Genomic DNA, 17,758 nt, shown 5'->3' on the forward strand with positions numbered 1-17,758 from the left:
ATCCCTCCCTCTATCCTTCTATCCATGCATACATGTACCCACCTACATTCACCCATCAAACATACATTAAGCACCAGCCATGTGCCTTGAGAGGTTCTGGGTTCTAAAGATAATACCTAGGGAGCTCAAAGTTTGGTGGAGGAAGTGCATTTATGAACTGACAGCATGTAGCACATCAAGGAAAGGGGTGCATTCAGGGTGGACATGAGGGCAACGGGAGGCCTCGGTGTGCCTGGAAAAGAGCATTGCTCAGTGCTGTCCTTGTGACCTGCGATGCATTCACCCTTCCAACTAGACACACTTGTGGGAGGACTTAGGGCTTCCTTTGGCCTTTCTGAGTCACATCCTGCTCTTTCCTCTTCATTGCAGGCGTTTGTTAAGTACCTTAATTCATTGTGAACAGCAGTGCTGAGAGATAAAGGAAATTCCCTTAGGCTCTGGTCTGGGCCACCGTGGAGACCGTGCTGTGGGCTTTGCTCTGATGTGTGAGTGTGTATAGGTGTGGGTGTGGGCCGAGGCTCCCGGCTGGCTAAATAGCATCAGCTCTGAGTGGGTGGCAGGGACACCTATGAATGTTTTGAGAATAGAAATCTCTACATCATCAAGGACTCTTCAGCTTCAAGTCATTCTTTTGGGCATAAAAAAATCCCATCCAAGCCAGTTCTAAAATTCTGAGTGGCTTATCTTAGACACTTCGAACATCTTCATTTTGGGTTTGTTTTCCACTGGGGAAGATGTGTCAAAGCAATTTTGGAATGGTGGAAGGCTGCTGAGGGCTGGGGAGCTGTCAGGAACAGGAAGTGGGACCTCCGACATGGAAAGGCATAGGGCATAGGGCCCACAGTGGTCATAGAAAGGACACAGGACAGTGGCAGGCTGCATGGAGCTCCTCAACAATGGCCCATGCATGGGGACACCTGGTGGGGAAATGGTCAGCTCTGCTTGGAGTGGCAGTGTGGGACCGGCCAGCATTGGTAGCTGGACAGGTGTGACACATTAGATGTCTTGGACTTCAGCTCCAGTTGCTGGGGAGTGCTCCCACCACCCAAGTTCCCATCTGGGGCTCTGCTTTGGGGGTGCTCAGATTAAGACACGTGAGGAAAGAAAATACAGGCAGGGACCAAGGTGTGGAGGTGTTGGGGTGCTGGGACGTTTTGGGGAGTGGTGGGTGGTGCGGCTGGGGCAGAGGAATGCTTTCTGCAGCCTAAGGAATCTATTTGATCTTCCCAGGAATCCTGCAAGGCCGACATAGCCTCCTATTTTTATCTGGTGATTTTGTTTTTCTGAAATATTTTTAGCAGACTACTTGCTGCTCAGGTGTTCAGAGCATGGTCCCCTTGACCCACTTAGGCTGACGGTTGTTTGTGCAACAGTTATCAGCAGGGGGCCACACACCTGAGCAGGGTTGGACAATTTCTCTTCGTCACGCCCTTTCCTCCTCCTCTGCTGTGTGCTCCCACTCCCCATGGGACGACTGGGCTGGTGGGAGGGTAACATCTGAGAACAGGGCTGCCCTTCTCCCCACAGAGGGCTTCTGCTGGGCCCTGAGGGGGTGGGTGCTGGTTTTTCTGCTCATCCAGGGTGGGGTCTACCTGAGCTCTTCCTTCTTCTTTCCTCCATCCTCCTTACTTGAGCAGGTCATTGTCTACATGCATGGCTCAGTCAGGTGCTAATCATGCTGTTTCTCCTTGTGAAATCACAGTCAGGAGGGTGAACCGGACCTGGCTACCCCTGGATCCCCTGGTGGGCTGGCCCCACACTGCAGTCCTGTCCTTCACACTGTCACTCCAGCTTCTCTCTCATGGCCGCACTCTCCAGAGCTCTGGGATGGGGCTGTGTCTCCTTTATGGTCCAGCCTCACCGCAGACAGCTAAGCAGAGGGGTGGCTTTCAGACAGGCACAGCTGCAAATCCCAAACGTGTTCCCCTGGGTGGCTGTGACTCCACTGCACACCAGGCAGTGGAATCTCTAGTTAACCACCTTCCTCACGGCCAGGTGGTCACTCAGGCCACTGTTCACCCTGGGCACGGCCAGCCACCACCGGAGTGTTCACTTTGAGGCCCAGGTCTGATCACCAGCCTTCTGCCCACAGACCCACCCACGGCACCCTTCTCCCTAAAGGCTCCTCTGTTGTTTTCCTTCTTAGCACATCTCACAGCCTCTGCATGGCTCATTCCCTGCTTTCTTCTTCATCTTGCCCTTCACCACCAAAGCCACTGGCACAGTCATCTCAAACTGTTTTCAGTTCCACTGACCCAGGGGTCAGTGGACAGTGGCCCACAGGGTGAATTCAGCACATAGCCTGTTTCTGCAGATAAATGTTTATGTCATGTGGCTGCACCTGTTTGCATATATATTGTATCCGGCTGCTTTCAGGTTATAGCAGCAGGGCCAAGCAGTTGCAAAAGATCACAAAGCCTAAAATTACTTGTCCTTTACAGAAAACTCTAGTGAACACTGCCCTAGCTGGCCCTGCTCCTTGATACTTTTGTGTCTTGCAAATGCCGTGCCTTCCCTTCATCCCACTAATCCTTCTCCCAGAGCTTCCTGCTCTTCCTTCTCTCTCTCCTTCTTACCTGAGCAGGTGACTTGTCTGCGTGCCTGCCTCAATCAGGGGCTAACCACGCTGGTTCTTCTTTTAATGTGTGGATGTGCCTCCTATTCTTGTTCCTGAGGCAGGGCAAGGTCTTATCCTACTCAGGACTCCAGCCCCAGGCTGGGTTCTTGAATGAACACCTGGAAGCCAGAGGATCTTGGCACAGATGTGGGGCACCCCGTCTCAGTGTTGGCATCCCACATCTCCCAGCTTTCCGTGAGGTTCTCTGGCACTCTAGAAATGCACCTGTGGAAAGGGTTTTACCATCTCTGTTTTTGCAGATCTCCAACCTCTACCTGTATGACAGTGTTCTGATGCTGGCCAACGCCTTCCACAGGAAGTTGGAGGACCGGAAGTGGCACAGCATGGCCAGCCTGAACTGCATACGGAAGTCCACCAAGCCGTGGAATGGAGGCCGGTCCATGCTGGACACCATCAAAAAGGTGTGTATGAGGGGCCTCTCTCCCCGGGCAAAGGCCAAAGACAGACCCCTCCTCGTAGCCCTGCCTCCTCCAGCAGCTGGTCTGGAGCTGGGCTCTCTGAGTGGCCTCCCTGGCAAGCCAATGCTGGCCTCTCTCCTTGCTGCCCTTCCTGTCCAGAATCTGAAGGCTATGCTGGGTGCTGTTATTACTCTCTCATTTTAATATGAGGAGATTTGGCTGCAGAGAGGTTAAATAACTTCTTCAAGGTCCCAGGAAAGTAAAAAATGGAGGGAGCTGCCTATTCCATGTCTTCCAGATACCCCACCGTGCAGGATGCCACTCTCCATGAGAGGTGGGTGGCCTCACGTGCTGATCAGCCAGGAACTCAGCGTGTGCACGTGTGCGTGTTCTCATGTGAGCCTGTGTGCGTGTTCTCATGTGTGCCTGTGTGCATGTTCTCACGTGTGCCTGTGTGCATGTTCTCACGTGAGCATGTGTGCGTGTTCTCATGTGTGCTGGTGTGTGTGTTCTCATGTGTGCATGTGTGCATGTTCTCATGTGAGCATGTGTGCATGTTCTCATGTGTGCATGTGTGCGTGTTCTCATGTGAGCATGTGTGCGTGTTCTCATGTGTGCCTGTGCGTGTGTTCTCATGTGTGCCTGTGTGTGTGTTCTCATGTGTGCATGTGTGCGTGTTCTCATTGAGCCTGTGTGCATGTTCTCATGTGAGCCTGTGTGCGTGTTCTCATGTGTACATGTGTGCGTGTTATCATGTGTGCCCGTGTGTGTGTTCTCATGTTTGCCTGTGTGCGTGTTCTCATGTGAGCATGTGTGCGTGTTCTCATGTGAGCATGTGTGCGTGTTCTCATGTGTGCATGTGTGCGTGTTATCATGTGTGCCCGTGTGTGTGTTCTCATGTTTGCCTGTGTGCATGTTCTCATGTGAGCATGTGTGCGTGTTCTCATGTGAGCATGTGTGCGTGTTCTCATGTGTGCATGTGTGCGTGTTCTCATGTGAGCCTGTGTGCATGTTGTCATGTGAGCCTGTGTGCCTGTTCTCATGTGTGCATCTGTGAGTGTTCTCATGTGAGCCTGTGTGCATGTTCTCATGTGTGCATGTGTGCGTGTTCTCATGTGAGCATGTGTGTGTTCTCATGTGAGCATGTGTGCGTGTTCCTTTTTGAGCATGTGTGCGTGTTCTCATGTGTGCATGTGTGTGCACACTCTCTTTACTTGTGACGTGTCCCATGTGTGAAGGAGTTACACCAAGTTAGAAGACAGGATTTGAAGTGAATTGAGGAACCCATGGAAGACTTGTTAGAGTGAATTGGCTTTTGGAGCCTTCAAAAGAGCATTTAGGGAAATCTATAATGTTAGGAGCTTTAGTCACAATAAATTGCACATGGTTTCAATAGCAGTGAACACTGGTGTGAATCTACTCAGCCCACAAGAGAGCCGGGGCCCCTCTGCTTCATAGAGACTATGAGAGATGAGGCTGGGTGAAGCCTTCCTTCCCCAGGTGTGACGAGGGAAGGGGGTTCACTGTGACTCCCTGAAGCTCCCTGCTGTCTGCTGCTTCCATGATGCCCACTGAGCTGTCAGAGGCATGGGGATCTCAGCCAGCATGTGCCAGATGCCACACTTTATACATGTTTTCTCCTTCAGTCCTTGCAGGCTCTGTGATGTGGAGCTAATTAGCTCAGGCTGAAACTGGGATATGGGCAGCATGCCCAAGCTGGCAAAGGTGGCAAAGCCAGAACTTGAGTTGAGTTTGGCCTCCAGTGCTCACGCTTGCCGCCCTGCTCTCACTGCCCTTTTCCGATATGCTCTCATTGACCTTTGACTCCTTTTTTGGGTCAGGTGAAGGTGAGTCCCTGGAGCAGGTGCAAGAGGAAGACTGAGCTTCAGGAGGGTAGGGATAGAGCAGTCGCTCTTTACTCTCATGTCTGGCACTGTGCCTGGAACATTGCAGGGCCTCTAAACATAATGACTGCAGGCCTCAGGGATTTCCCCTGTAAGCAAATGGTGTGGGAAGTATGATCCTGCTCGGAGGTTCTAGGACTGCCGGCCACTCTGTCCTCATGACAGCCTGTCCACAGCCTGCTTACCCCTTCCTTTTCCTTCCTAGCCTTTGGGACTCCTTCCTGTACCCCAAACACATTTTCCCCACCTCCATCAGTTTTTCCTTCTCTCCCGCAGGGCCACATCACTGGTCTCACTGGAGTGATGGAGTTTCGGGAGGACAGCTCGAATCCCTACGTCCAGTTTGAAATCCTTGGCACGACCTACAGCGAGACCTTTGGCAAAGACATGCGCAAGGTAAGCCTCAGGGTCCCCACCTCCTGGTCTTACTGCTGTGGTGCCATTGAAAACAGGAGGGGTTGGCCAGGCATGGTGGCTCACGCCTGTAATCCCAGCACTCTGGGAGGCTGAGGTGGGTGGATTGCTTGAGCTCAAGAGTTTGAGATCAGCCTGAGCAAGTGCGAGACCCCATCTCTAAAAAAAAAAAAAATAGCCAGGCATTGTGGTGGGTGCCTGTTGTCCCAGCTACTCTGGAGGCTGAGGCAAGAGAATCACGTGAACCCAAGAGTTTGAGGTTGCTGTGAGCTATGATGTCATGGCACTCAACCCCAAGGTGACTGAATGAGACTCTGTCTCAACAAAAAAAAAAAAAAAAAGAAAAGAAAAATAAAAAGAAGAGAGAAGAGAAAAGCAGGGGCCCAGGGGTTCCCGGTTCTCAGCAACCTGATCACTGGCTAGGAAATCCCAGTCCTGGTCTCTCTCTGTTGGTGCTGCTGTAGGCTGGTGTTTAGCAGGAATGCTAGGGAGAGGGCACGGAGTGGTTTCCAAACAGAAATTGCCTCGAATGAAGTCTATTTGCTATAGCAGAACCCTGGTCATAACTGGATCCCACTGCTTATACCAGTCTATTTGCTATAGCAGAACCCTGGTCATAACTGGATCCACGTGGAGTCTAGAAGGAACAACATGTTTTCCTGGAGCACTAAAGTCAGCCGAACCATGGGGACAAGTGTTAACTGGGGCTGAGGCAGGGCAGAGTGATTGCAGCCAGAGTGTCCACCAGATCCAAGAGTGAGATAAGACCCTGAACAGAAAAATAAACCGCAAAGAGGGTGGGAAGTGGGAATGCTGAGTGCAGAGCAGTGAGGCAGGTGAGCTGACTAACTCAGGGTGAGATTTGGCGTTTTTTTGTTGTTGTTGTTATGCAGATGCAGGTGGTACACTGGGGGGTCTTTCCAGTAATATTTTGCATCTTCCACCTCTTCTCATGGAGGGTGGAGAACAGGTTTTTAGGATTAAAGATAGCAGAGAGGTAGCCTTTTATCCGGAGTGGGGACCTCTAAAGTTAAGAGGGGCCTGTGAAGCCAAGAGTCTATAGAGGTTAGCACTCAGAGGTCAATATGGCAAGCAAGGGGTCAGGACAGTTGTCTGAATGAAGGATTCATATGGGGTTACTGTGTGCATGTGGAGTGATGGTGGGTATCGGGGGTGGCCAGTGACTGCCTGCCCAGGGCCTGGCCAACCCGGCTGAGTTGGGTGTGCTCCCAGAAATGGCCTATATTGGAGGCCCTAGTGCTTGTCAGGGAAGAGGTGGGTGTGCTCATAGTATCAGAAGCTTAAGCTTCTCAGGAAAGAATGAATGTGTTAGTTGATGGGCATATATGCTCAGGCATGGGCTTGTGTGATGTCATACTCACATCACATGCACACACCACACACACACACACACACACGCATTTATACACACTTGGGAGGAAGCTGTCCTACTAATGACAGTGCCTAGGGGATGAAGGACAGTCCTTGCAAGTTATGAGCTCTCAGCAGTGGCTGAACAAACCCTCCTCAAAGAGCCTTTACCTTGGCCTCCAGCATGGCTAGGAGTGGTAGAGGGGTAGGCAGGGACTAAGTGATACTGGGTACTGAAAGCCTAGGCTTCTTTGCAAGATAAGAATAGAAGGGTGCATGTGTGGAGGGTGGAGTGAGGGAGGGCTGGGGAGCAAGGAAGGGGTGGCACAGACCTCAGCAGTGACAGACTGTGAGAAGGAAGGCTCCTCAGGGAAAGGTAGGGTGACCTGGGTCCAACCCACATGTGATGGGGAGGGAGGAGACTCTCAGGCAGTCTTGTGATGGAAGATATAGTCTCTGACTGGTTACATAAATAATAGGAGGTTCAATAATTGGTTGTGACACAATGGTTGACACATGTGGTCTGGAGACATGTTGGAGCTCAGAGGTTTACTAGTAGACTCCTAGAGAGGTTGTTCTGTGACTATCTTGTGACCCTTTGAAGGGCCATGGTGTGGACTGCAACGCTGAGGCCTCTGTTGTCTGCTAGGCAGGCTCAGAGCTGGAAGGCTTGCTGGGGACTAGGACTGGGGGGTCAGCATTGGTTTGGGTCACTATTGCAAGATGAGGTGGCTTGCACTGGGACTTTCACCTGGTAAAGGGGGGCTCTCTCAGTCCCACCAGTGTGAAGGAGCTTGCGGAGTGTAACTGCCTATTGAAGTGACATCAGCAGCTGCCAAGGTCCTGGGATACTTGCCTGTATCCTGAGTGTTCCTCTGAGGTGAGTGACAGTCATGTCCTGCCTGCTGGCTCCTTTGATACCTCTCACCCCCTGTCTTTCTGCTCAGCTCCAATGCCAGGACCCCTGCAATGGGCAGGACTGTTGGCCATGGGGGTCAGTCTTAGGCAGCTGACTCTTGAGCCCCATGCTGGGGGTCTTGCTGGCCACTCCAGGTGCCTGAGCAAGGAGGAGGCACTGTGTCCTGTCCTTCCTGTTTCAGGTGCCTTCTGTGTTGCCAAGGCAACACTCCTCAAAAACCCTGATGCTGTGGGAGCTGGAATCTTTGCAAATATATAAGGAGCCTCCAAGCAGGAGGCCTGCACATAACTGAGCTGGAAGGGAAGCTGTTTTTCAAGTGGGCTTTATTTTTAAAATGTATCCTTTTTCATTTTAAAATCTCCTCCTAATAACTGCGTATCCCAGTTGTTATCTGTCTGCCTGGCAGTTAATCACTGTTAAGGAGAAGTTATCTGGAAAGCAGGGAATGGGATTTACCTTAGCAAATATTTGTTATTCAGGCCCAGGGTGCACTAAAGCCAGGTCTGGAGGGTTTCAGATGAAGCAGGGAGAGGGGGTTAGGAAGGTGACAGTGTGGGGCACCAGTGGAGGCAGGGCTGAGCCGTGGTTCTTGGCGGAAGATAGACTGGGAGGGCAAGATGGGACAGTGAAGACTGGGAATCAGGTGGCTTCACATGAGAGGGGAAATAGCTGAGGGTATGTGGCAACTTTGAGGGTGGGGGTCCTAAGCCACACAAAGGCAGTGCAAAGATTAACCATCTGATTAGCTGAGAGATCACAGTTCTTTTGGCCACACTGAATGCACAGCTGCTAGAGGGACCACAGGGCAGACTCCTGGATGCGTCATGCTGGGCAGGGCCTGCAGAGTTCCCTGAGAAGCTTATATACATCACTTATCTATATATGCATTTGTATTTGTATATGTACATCTATCTCTATCTATGTAAAACTGGAAAAAAATGGCAGTAGACAAAGACAGACAAAGACCAAGTAGTTTCTTTAATATTTAAACCAAGAGACTCATTTAAGTTAGGGAACAAATAGATATTTTCTTAAACTAAATACCCTAGAGGGAAATCTCAGAGAGGGTGAGTCACCCAAATGTTTTAGATTAAGTGGCACCCAGAGACTGTGGATTACTCGGCCCCTTCATCAGAGGGAACGACTGGGTGGTTGCCTTTCACTGCAGGGTGCTGGACAAATACTAATTCAATTATCTCATCCTGGAAGTACCTTCTTGTTGAGGGAATGCTGGATGGCAAAATCAAAGGTCCATGTCACCAGCTTGCTCTGTAACTCCAAGCAAACTATTAATTGTCTGTGTTGTCCTTGGAGCTGTCTGGCACGGGTCTGCCACCAGCAGCAGGGGTTGCTAGGAATTCACTTCCAGCTGGTACAGGAGTTGGCCTCCTATTTGTCTTGGCAGGGGTGGGGGGGTGGGGGTCCACGCTTCTTCCTAATGGCAGGATGTTTTTTTCAGGAGTCAGACCTGCAGTAGGAGCTCCACAAATTTCTACTTGGCTTTGTTTTTGTTTGTGCAGACAGAAATCTCCAAAGGAGGATCAATGAGCTTGTCCATGCAAATGTCCTCACCTCATGATATGAGCTCTAACAGATCTATTGGAAGCCACCGGTAGTAAAGTTTCCAAAGTTGGGGTGGTGGGGTGTGTGGGAGGTGTTTGAGGTAGAAGAAGGTGTGAAGCAGGAACTAATGAGCATCTACTGTGTACAAAGGGGCATTGTACATGTTACTCCTAGCCCTGACTCTCCTGAGTGTGTGCTATTTCCCTTTTCTGAACCTTCCTTTCCTCAGATGGAAGGTGCAGGTAATGTGAGCCTGCACCTGTGTATAGAGGGATCAGTCGGGGTACTGGCACTGTGCAGCACTTGGTGGTGAGAGCTCTGCCATGTAGCACGGAGCTGAGACTTCAACGCATGGGGCTGCACACCTTCTGTGAGCACGTCTCCCTCAGGCTCCATGGAGCAGAGCGGTGCCTGCAGGCCTAGAGCAGAGCCCTCTGCCCTGAACTGCAGTTCCTCACCACCCATGTGCCAAAGCCTGGGGTCAGAGATGGGAGCCCCCTGTGCAGCCCTAAGAAGCAGGTACCACTAACTAAGCTCTGTGTGCTGGGACAATGCCAAACTGCCCTTCTCTGCCTGCAAGGAGATGTCCACTCCTCACAAAGACCAGTGCCTGAGAGGGATCTGTGGAACTTCACTTCTGATGGGATATGTTTTCAGGGATGTTTTAGTGTTAGTGAGAACAATGGAGATAAGAAAACATGGTTGTCGTGTCCCCACCCCCAGCATGACTTGCCTGGGTGATAGCACCAGTTAACGGTCCTGAGGAAGCCTTTTTTTATAACCTGATTGCTGAGGCTGTCTAGCCTTCTCCATCCTAATGGTGTGGGGAAATCACTCCCTTCGAACTCAGTGTTCCTGATACAGTAAAACCCTGGGAAAATTGCCAACTGCCCACAGGCTATTTGACCCTCATTTTCCACGCATGGATGGTATCCACCAACTTCACTGGCTTGGTGGAGACAGTGGGTCTCCTTGGGCAGGAGGGTGGGGACAGGGGTGGGAGTATCCGGAGAGGCTGTGGGTTTGCCTTCTGCCTTGCCTCCCAACATGACAGAGGCTCTGATGTGCCATGAGGGAACGTGGCTATTTTCTGCTCATTTCTGTAAAGAGGAATCAAGGATCTAGAGACTGGGAATGAGAAAGTATTGAGTTCTGTGTGGTCCAAGATTTTCCCTGGTCCAAGTCTGGTGAAGCAGAATCTTACTGGAACCAAAATATGTTAAACAGTTGTAGAAGCACAGGTGTGGTGGTTGTAATAGACAGGGGTTTGGGGTAGGGAGTCCCAAGGCTCTCCTCATTCTCTGAGTCTCTGTGGTTTTCTCCTCAGCTCCCTTTGGGAAACTGAGGCTCAGAGATGGGAGAGATTTGATTATGTAACCCCAAGAAGCAGGTGGCTGTGTTAGACCTTGTAAGTCAGATTTCTGAGGGTTGGGGACCTGGTTGGTGGAGGACCCAGTCCTTCCCCTTCAGCTCACTTTCCATTCTAACACCTCTCCTCACCCCACCCCCAGGTTCCTTCCCTGCCCCTAGAGCTCTCATTAAGGTGTCATAGTCCCTTCCCTTTGGCCTGTGTCTGCACTTAAATTTTCACCACTGCCCTTGGCTTGGCCTCCCTGTTCCAGCAATTTCCCTGGGAAATGGAAAAGCCTCATTCTCTTTCCTAGTTCAAGATGCTTCTTCTATCTTCTCTGTCAATTTTGATTCTTCATAAAAGCTGGCTTTGGACGGGAATCAAATGCCCCCTTGATGTCACGTCCCCGGGAGAGCATGGCCGCTGCTGATTTCACGGAGTAATAATTGCTTGTCATGCAGCGTTTGCCACACCCTAGGACCCCAGTCCTCCCCAGCTTGAAAGTACATCATTAACATTCTCACCCAGATCTGCAGAACTACGTTACAAATTGTCCCACATTTTCCAGGTTCAGAAGCTACAAGTGGTGAAGCCGGGTTGATGAGGCTAACTCTGGTAATGAAGCAGAAGCTGCCTTTACCTGGGGGCTGCCGCAGTTGGTGGCAGCAGCCTAGAAGTGAGCACAGTAGTGAGGGGGGGCGTGGGCAGAGGGGGGGCTGGACGACCTAGCCTGAGAATCGCGTGGTGTCTCTATGAGGCTGTTTCCAGAAAGACTCTGGCCGTGCACAGTGAGTCTCAGTAGAGAACAAAATTGAAGTCCCTTGGTGGATTAGCATTCATCCAGTGTATTTCCCAAGTAAAATGTCAACCGGTCTGAACCCTTGTGCAGAACTGTTTTTGACAGAGCCGAGAACCAAAACAAACACTGTTGCCTCATCTGAGCAAAGGGATAAGGAAAAGGTGCAATTAAACATTTTATTTTAAGTAACATTTCATCAATACGTGCTATTTGGGGTAGAATGTTTAGAAAATACAGATAAATGAAAAGAAGAATATAGAAGTCAGCTATCATCTTTAAACCAAGAAATAAATGCTGTTAGCATTGCTGGTGCATTTTTCTTTATTTTTTTCTTCCTCCATACGTGAGATAGAGATAGTGATATGTGTATTTATCAAATTGCTTTCTGTGGTAGATGCATTTTACGTCCTGACTTTCCCACTAAATCCTATATTGAGAGTATTTTCTCAATCCTTTAACTCTCATTTACAACTATGATTTTTTAAATGGAAACACATTACTCAGTTTAAAGGCAGACATTTCTTTTATCTTCCTATATGATAAATATTAGTGTTTAGTCATTTTTGCTATATTATTGTAAAATAGAGGCATCACAAACATCCAGAATACAAATATATTTAATTATACCTGTATTTATTCTCTTACTATGTTTTTGAAGAAGTGGGATTACCAGACCAAGGATAATAATTCATTTAGGCTCTCAATTTACTTGGTACATATTTTCAAATTGTTTATAGAAGGCTTAGTAGTTTTCACATATATGAGTAGTATGCCTCTGTTATATCCTATGCTCAAAAAATTGATTAACACATATTAAACATTTTTGCTAACTTGCTGGCAGTATGGAAAAAATGAGCTAAATTTGGATTGCTCGTGAGATTATACATTTGAAAATATATCTATTGATCATTTGTATTTTGCATGTTGTAAATTATGCCTCATCCTTTGCACATTTATATTGGGGTGAAATTTTTCTTATAAACTCATGTAACCTCTCTTTCAGATGGGAATCAATAATTATTTGTGTCAAATATATTTTTTGTAATACATTGTCTTTGAATTAAAAATATTTGTACATAGAGGCATTTAAAAATGTATGTGGTCAAAGAATTAGAGTATTAATTAACAATATCTTTCTATGATTTTATTTCTTAGAAAGTCATACCCAGTTCACAAAGTAAATACCATTTACTCATATTTTCCTTTAGTTATTTTTGTGGTTTGATTTTTTTTTTCAATGAAATCTGCCGTCGACCTGGGATTGATTTGTGATACATTGTGATATGGCCTAGCTTTTACAGTTTTTCACTAAATGGTCCCCTCTACCATTTATATAGTAAACCTTTCTTAACTCATTGCCTTGAATGCCATGTTTTCCTATATACTATACTAAAATTTGCATATCTCCTCACTGATTTCTTAAAATTGTCAGTCTTTTCTCTCTCTCTTTTTTCTCTCAGCATAAATTTGATTCATTTTTGTACATTATTAGAATGGGTTTGTCTGCAACTCACAGAATTTCCACCTCAAAGGGATTAAACAATGAGGAAGGCTTCCTATGTCACATTAAAGAGACCAGGACCAAGGGTGGCCTCAGGGTTGGGCCAATTCAGCCGTTCAGTGCCAGATCAAAGGCTTGGGTCTTTTTTTATCTTTCTGCTTGGCTATTCTCAGGGCATAGTCTTAATTCTTCTCATAGTTTCAGAATGACTGGTAATTCTAGGTGTCCCAGAAAACAGTTAAGAAGAAGTTATTCTTTTCTGTAAGTCTTCTTCCTTTTTTTAATGGAATATTCGTTTTTCTTTTCTATTTTTAACCAAGTCTCATGGTGCATGTTTTAAGGTCTACAACATGATATTATAAAATACATCTAGACAGTGAAAAGGTTACTATGGTGAAGCATTTTTAGCATACCTGTCATCTCACACAATTACCACCACCCCCTTTTTGTGGAAAGGCAGCTAAAAACTATTCATGTAGTATGAATCCAATACACAGTATATTTTTATTATCTATAGTCATCATGTAAAACTCATATTCATTCTCTATGTCTGCGACTTTCTATCCCTATATCCTCAGATTTCCGTTCACACACACACACTCACCTGATAACCACTACTTTGTTTTCTCTCTCTGTATATTTGACAAATAAGTGACACTATGCAATATTTGTCTTTCTGTGTCTGGGTTACTTTACTCAGCATAATGTCTCCAGACTTACCCATGTTGTGGCAAATGGCAAGATCTCTTTCTTTTTTAGGGCTGAATAATATCCTATTGTATGTGTGCAACAAAGTTTCTGTATCCATCTGTCAATGGACACTTAGTTTGTTTCTGTATCTTGGGCATTGTGAATAACGCCAAAATGCTACAATGAGCATGAAAAAATGCAGGTGTCTTTATGAGCTGGTGGTTTCATTCCCTTTGGATATATGACCAGAAAAGGAATAACTGAAATATATGGGAGTTCCATTATTCATTTTTTTAAGAAACTTTAATACTGTTTTCCATAATTGCTATACCAGTCTCTATTCCAATGTACATTTTTCTTATAGCCTCACCAACATTTGTTATCTTTTGAATCTCTGGTAATAGCCATACTAACAGGTGTGAGGTGGTATCTTATAGTGGTTTTGATTTGCATTTCCCTAATGATTAATGATAGTAAACACCTTTTCGTATCTTTTTTTGGGAAATGTCTATTCAGGATTTTCGCTTATTTTTAATCAGATTATCTGTTTTTCCACTGTTGAGTAGTATCAGTGCTTTTTAAAATAACAAAGTTGGGATATTAACTCCTTGCCAGATACATGGTTTGCAAGTACTTTCTCCAGTCTTTAGCTTGCTGTTTTGTTGTTTTGATTTTTTTGTGCAGTAGGTTTTAAGCTTGTTATCGCTCAATTTCTTTATTTTTGCTTTTGTGGCCTGAGATTTTGGTGTGGCATCAAAAATAAAAAAAATATTGCCCAGGCCACTCCGTGTTTGGGATCTCTTCCCTTATGTTCTCTTCTAGAAGTTTTATATCTTCTGGTCTTATATTAATAAAGTCTTTTGTCTATTTTGAATTGATGTGCATGTATTATATATTTAATTGTTTTCCATGTGGAAATCCAGTTTTCCCAGCACCATTTATGGAATAGACTATTCTATTTTCATTATATTCTCTTAGTGACTTTGTCAAAAATTAGTTACTCATGTTATATTTAGATTTATTTGGGGGCTCTCTATTCTATTCCATTGGTCTATGTGTCTGCTTTTATGCCAGTAATATACTGTTTTGATTGCTATAATTTTAAATTAGGAAGTGTGATACTTCTAACTTTTCTTTTTCCAAAATTGTTTTTAACTATTCAGGGTCTTTTAAGATTTCATATTAATTGTAAGATTGTTGTTCATATTTTGTGAAGCATGCTATTGGGATTTTGATATGGATTGTGTTAAATCTGTATAGTACTTTGGGTAGTATCCACATTTTAACTATATTAATTTTTCTAATTCGTGAAAACAAGATGTCTTTCCATTTATTTGTGTCTTCTTCAATCTCTTTCATCAATATCTTATCGTTTTTGGTGTAGAGATCTTTTAGTTTTTTGGTTCAATTAACCCCTATGTATTTTTGATGCTATTATGAATGGAATTGTTTTATTTATGTCTTTTTCACTTTGGCTGTGTTTTCTGTTATTTCTGTAAAAAATGCTACTGGTTTTTGTATATTTCATTTGTATCCTGCAAATTTCCTTAATTCACTTATTAGTTCTAGTAGCTTTTTTTTTTGGTGTGTGTGGAAACTTTGGAGGTTTTTTTTACATATAGGAGTGTATCATCTGCAAACAGATAATTTTACTTCTTCCTTTATGATTTGGGTATCTTTTCTTTTTCTTGTCTAATTGCTCTTTGTAGTCATTCCAGTACCATGATAAATAGAAGTGTTGAGAGTGGACATTCTTACTTTGTAACAAATCTCAGAGGAAAAAATTCTAGAAAAATAAACAACCTACCAAGATTGAGTCAGGAAGAAATAGAAAGCCTACATAGACTAATAAAAAATCAAGAGATTGAAGGAGTCACAAACTTCTAAAAGAAGCCCAAGACCAGATGGTACCACAGCCAAATTCTGCCAAACATTCAAAGGAGAATTAATACCAATCCTTTTTTCCTGTTTGTTTTTGTATTGTTGGGGATTCATTGAGGGTACAATAAGCCAGGTTACACTGATTGCAATTGTTAGGTAAAGTCCCTCTTGCAATCATATTCTAAATCTTCTAAAGAAAGTTTTGTGTTGTTTTTTTTTTAATATTTGGGGAGTTATAGAGTTGTTAGGTGGATAAATTGTATAATGGTAAAGGCAGGACTTTTAGCACATGCCTGTGGTGCAAATAGTATACATTGTACTTAGTAGGTAAGTTTTGTTCCCTCACTCATCTCCCACCTTACCTACTTCTTAGTTTCCAATGTTCATTGTACCACTTTGTATGACCATATATACCCGTCATTTAGCTCCCACTGACAAGTGAGAAATACTAATACCTCTTAAAAATCTTTCAAAAAAAATAAAGCTCAAGAAATTACTTTCAAACCCATGTTAGGAAGCCAAAACCACCTTGATACCTAAGTCAGACAAAGGTGTCACAAGTAAAGAAAAAAAAAGGCCAATTTCTGGGATGAACAATGATGCAGAAATCCTCAATAAAATATTAGTAAACCAAATCCAACAACATACTGAAAATATTAAACATCCTGTTCAAATCCAACAGCATATTGAAAATGTTAAACTTCATGACCAAGTGGGATTTATCCCTGGTATACAAGGCTGGTTTAACACGTGCAAATCAACCCATGTGATACATCACATTGACAGAATAAGGAACAAAGCATTCGACAAAGTCCAAGGACATATATGAAAAACCACAGCTAACTTTATGATTAGTGTGTGTCTTTTTTTCTAGAAGTGAGGGGTCCTTTCCTAGGAGTTGGTCCTGGCTTCCCATTTCTGTGTCATGCACATTTCCTCCTCAGTCCATACATAACAACATTCACGCCATTTCTGTCTCAGATGCCTGTGCTCAGCTTGTGTAAGACTTGTGTGCTTTGCATAACATGAATAAGGAATTGCTCATTCTCTTTTTTTTTTCTCACTCTGTCACCTCCGGGACGTGGGTCACCATGGCCGATGAGAGTGCGGTGGCATCATAGCCTCACATCAACCTCAGATTCTTGGGCTCAAGTGATCCTCTTGCTTCAGGCTTCCAAGTAGCTGGGACTATAGGCATCCACCACAACACCCAGCTGGTTTTTCTATTTTTAGTAGAGATGGGGTCTCACTCTTGCTCGGGCTGGTCTCAAACTCCTGAGCTCAATGGATCCTCCCACCTGAACCTCTCAGAGTGCCAGGATTGTAGGCATGAGCCACCGCGCCAGGCAGAATTGCTCATTTTTTGCACTTATGTTGACAGAACTCTTGAAAGTTGGAAAGAATTTGTGTAATTATCTGGGCTAGTTGTGGTTTTAGCGCTGTTACTTTAATATCTTGCAAATATCATTTGTAAAGTGATAGTGGGCATCCTTGTTCTTGATATCACAAGTAGCTTTTAATAATTTTCATTGAGCCATTTTTAGTAACCTGCTTCACTGAAAATCTTTCATTTTACTGACATTTTCAAATTCATTACTTACACGTCTACATAGTATTTGCAAATAGTTTCTAAAATAGCTGACTGCTGAAATATCTCCTTTTTAATCCTACTATTATGTATTTGTGTTTTCCCCCTTTATTTCCTTATTAGACTTAACAGAAGTTTGTAAAATTGATTTTTCTTAAATAACTAAGTCTAATTTGTTTAATCAATATTTTTGTATTTTATGTTTCTTTAATTAATTGATTTCTGTTTTTGTGTTTGCTACCTAGTATTTGTTTTATTGGTTTTTTTTTTTTAAACTTCTTTTATGAGGTGTTAGATAATTTATTTTTATTCTTTCTGTTTTTGGAGCACTCTGTATTTTATTCTGAATATAGTTGCGACTAAATTCTTTGTGGTTTTTCTAATGTAAACTGAAGGGTAACACACAGAAAAATGCCTACCTCTTAAGTGAATCATAGTGAATTTTCAAAGTAAACACACCATACAATCAACAGTCACATCAAAGACATCACTTGCAGCCCCCCAGGTCTCCCTGTGTCCCCTAATGCTGTTGATTGTTTTTCCCATTTCTAACTTGGTATCAATGACGTCAAGTACTCTGTACTCTTTTGTAACTTCCTTTGTCTGACATTATGTCTCAAAGATTCATTATTGTTGTATACATTTTTAGATTATTTATTCTGGGTGCGTTTTAAAATGGAGGTTTTATTATTCAGCCAACAAATCAGAAGATGATTGCTTTTGAAAGGTGGTTTGTTATTT

At 44.7% G+C, this 17,758-nt stretch overlaps 1 protein-coding gene across 3 annotated transcripts in view; it reads left to right on the top strand.

Annotated features, from left to right (window-relative positions):
- GRID1 (glutamate ionotropic receptor delta type subunit 1) overlaps positions 1-17,758 on the top strand; it is a 752,005-nt gene that overhangs the window by 509,201 nt on the left and 225,046 nt on the right. For all 3 annotated transcript variants that reach the window (XM_053586010.1, XM_053586009.1, XM_053586011.1), the window contains 2 exons: positions 2,878-3,039; positions 5,217-5,336. In XM_053586010.1, coding sequence (XP_053441985.1) covers positions 2,878-3,039; positions 5,217-5,336 — 282 coding nt within the window. The remainder of the gene's footprint in view (positions 1-2,877; positions 3,040-5,216; positions 5,337-17,758) is intronic.

The sequence above is a fragment of the Nycticebus coucang genome, chromosome 3 (assembly GCF_027406575.1).
Source record: "Nycticebus coucang isolate mNycCou1 chromosome 3, mNycCou1.pri, whole genome shotgun sequence".
In the NCBI taxonomy this organism is placed as follows: Eukaryota; Metazoa; Chordata; class Mammalia; order Primates; family Lorisidae; genus Nycticebus; species Nycticebus coucang.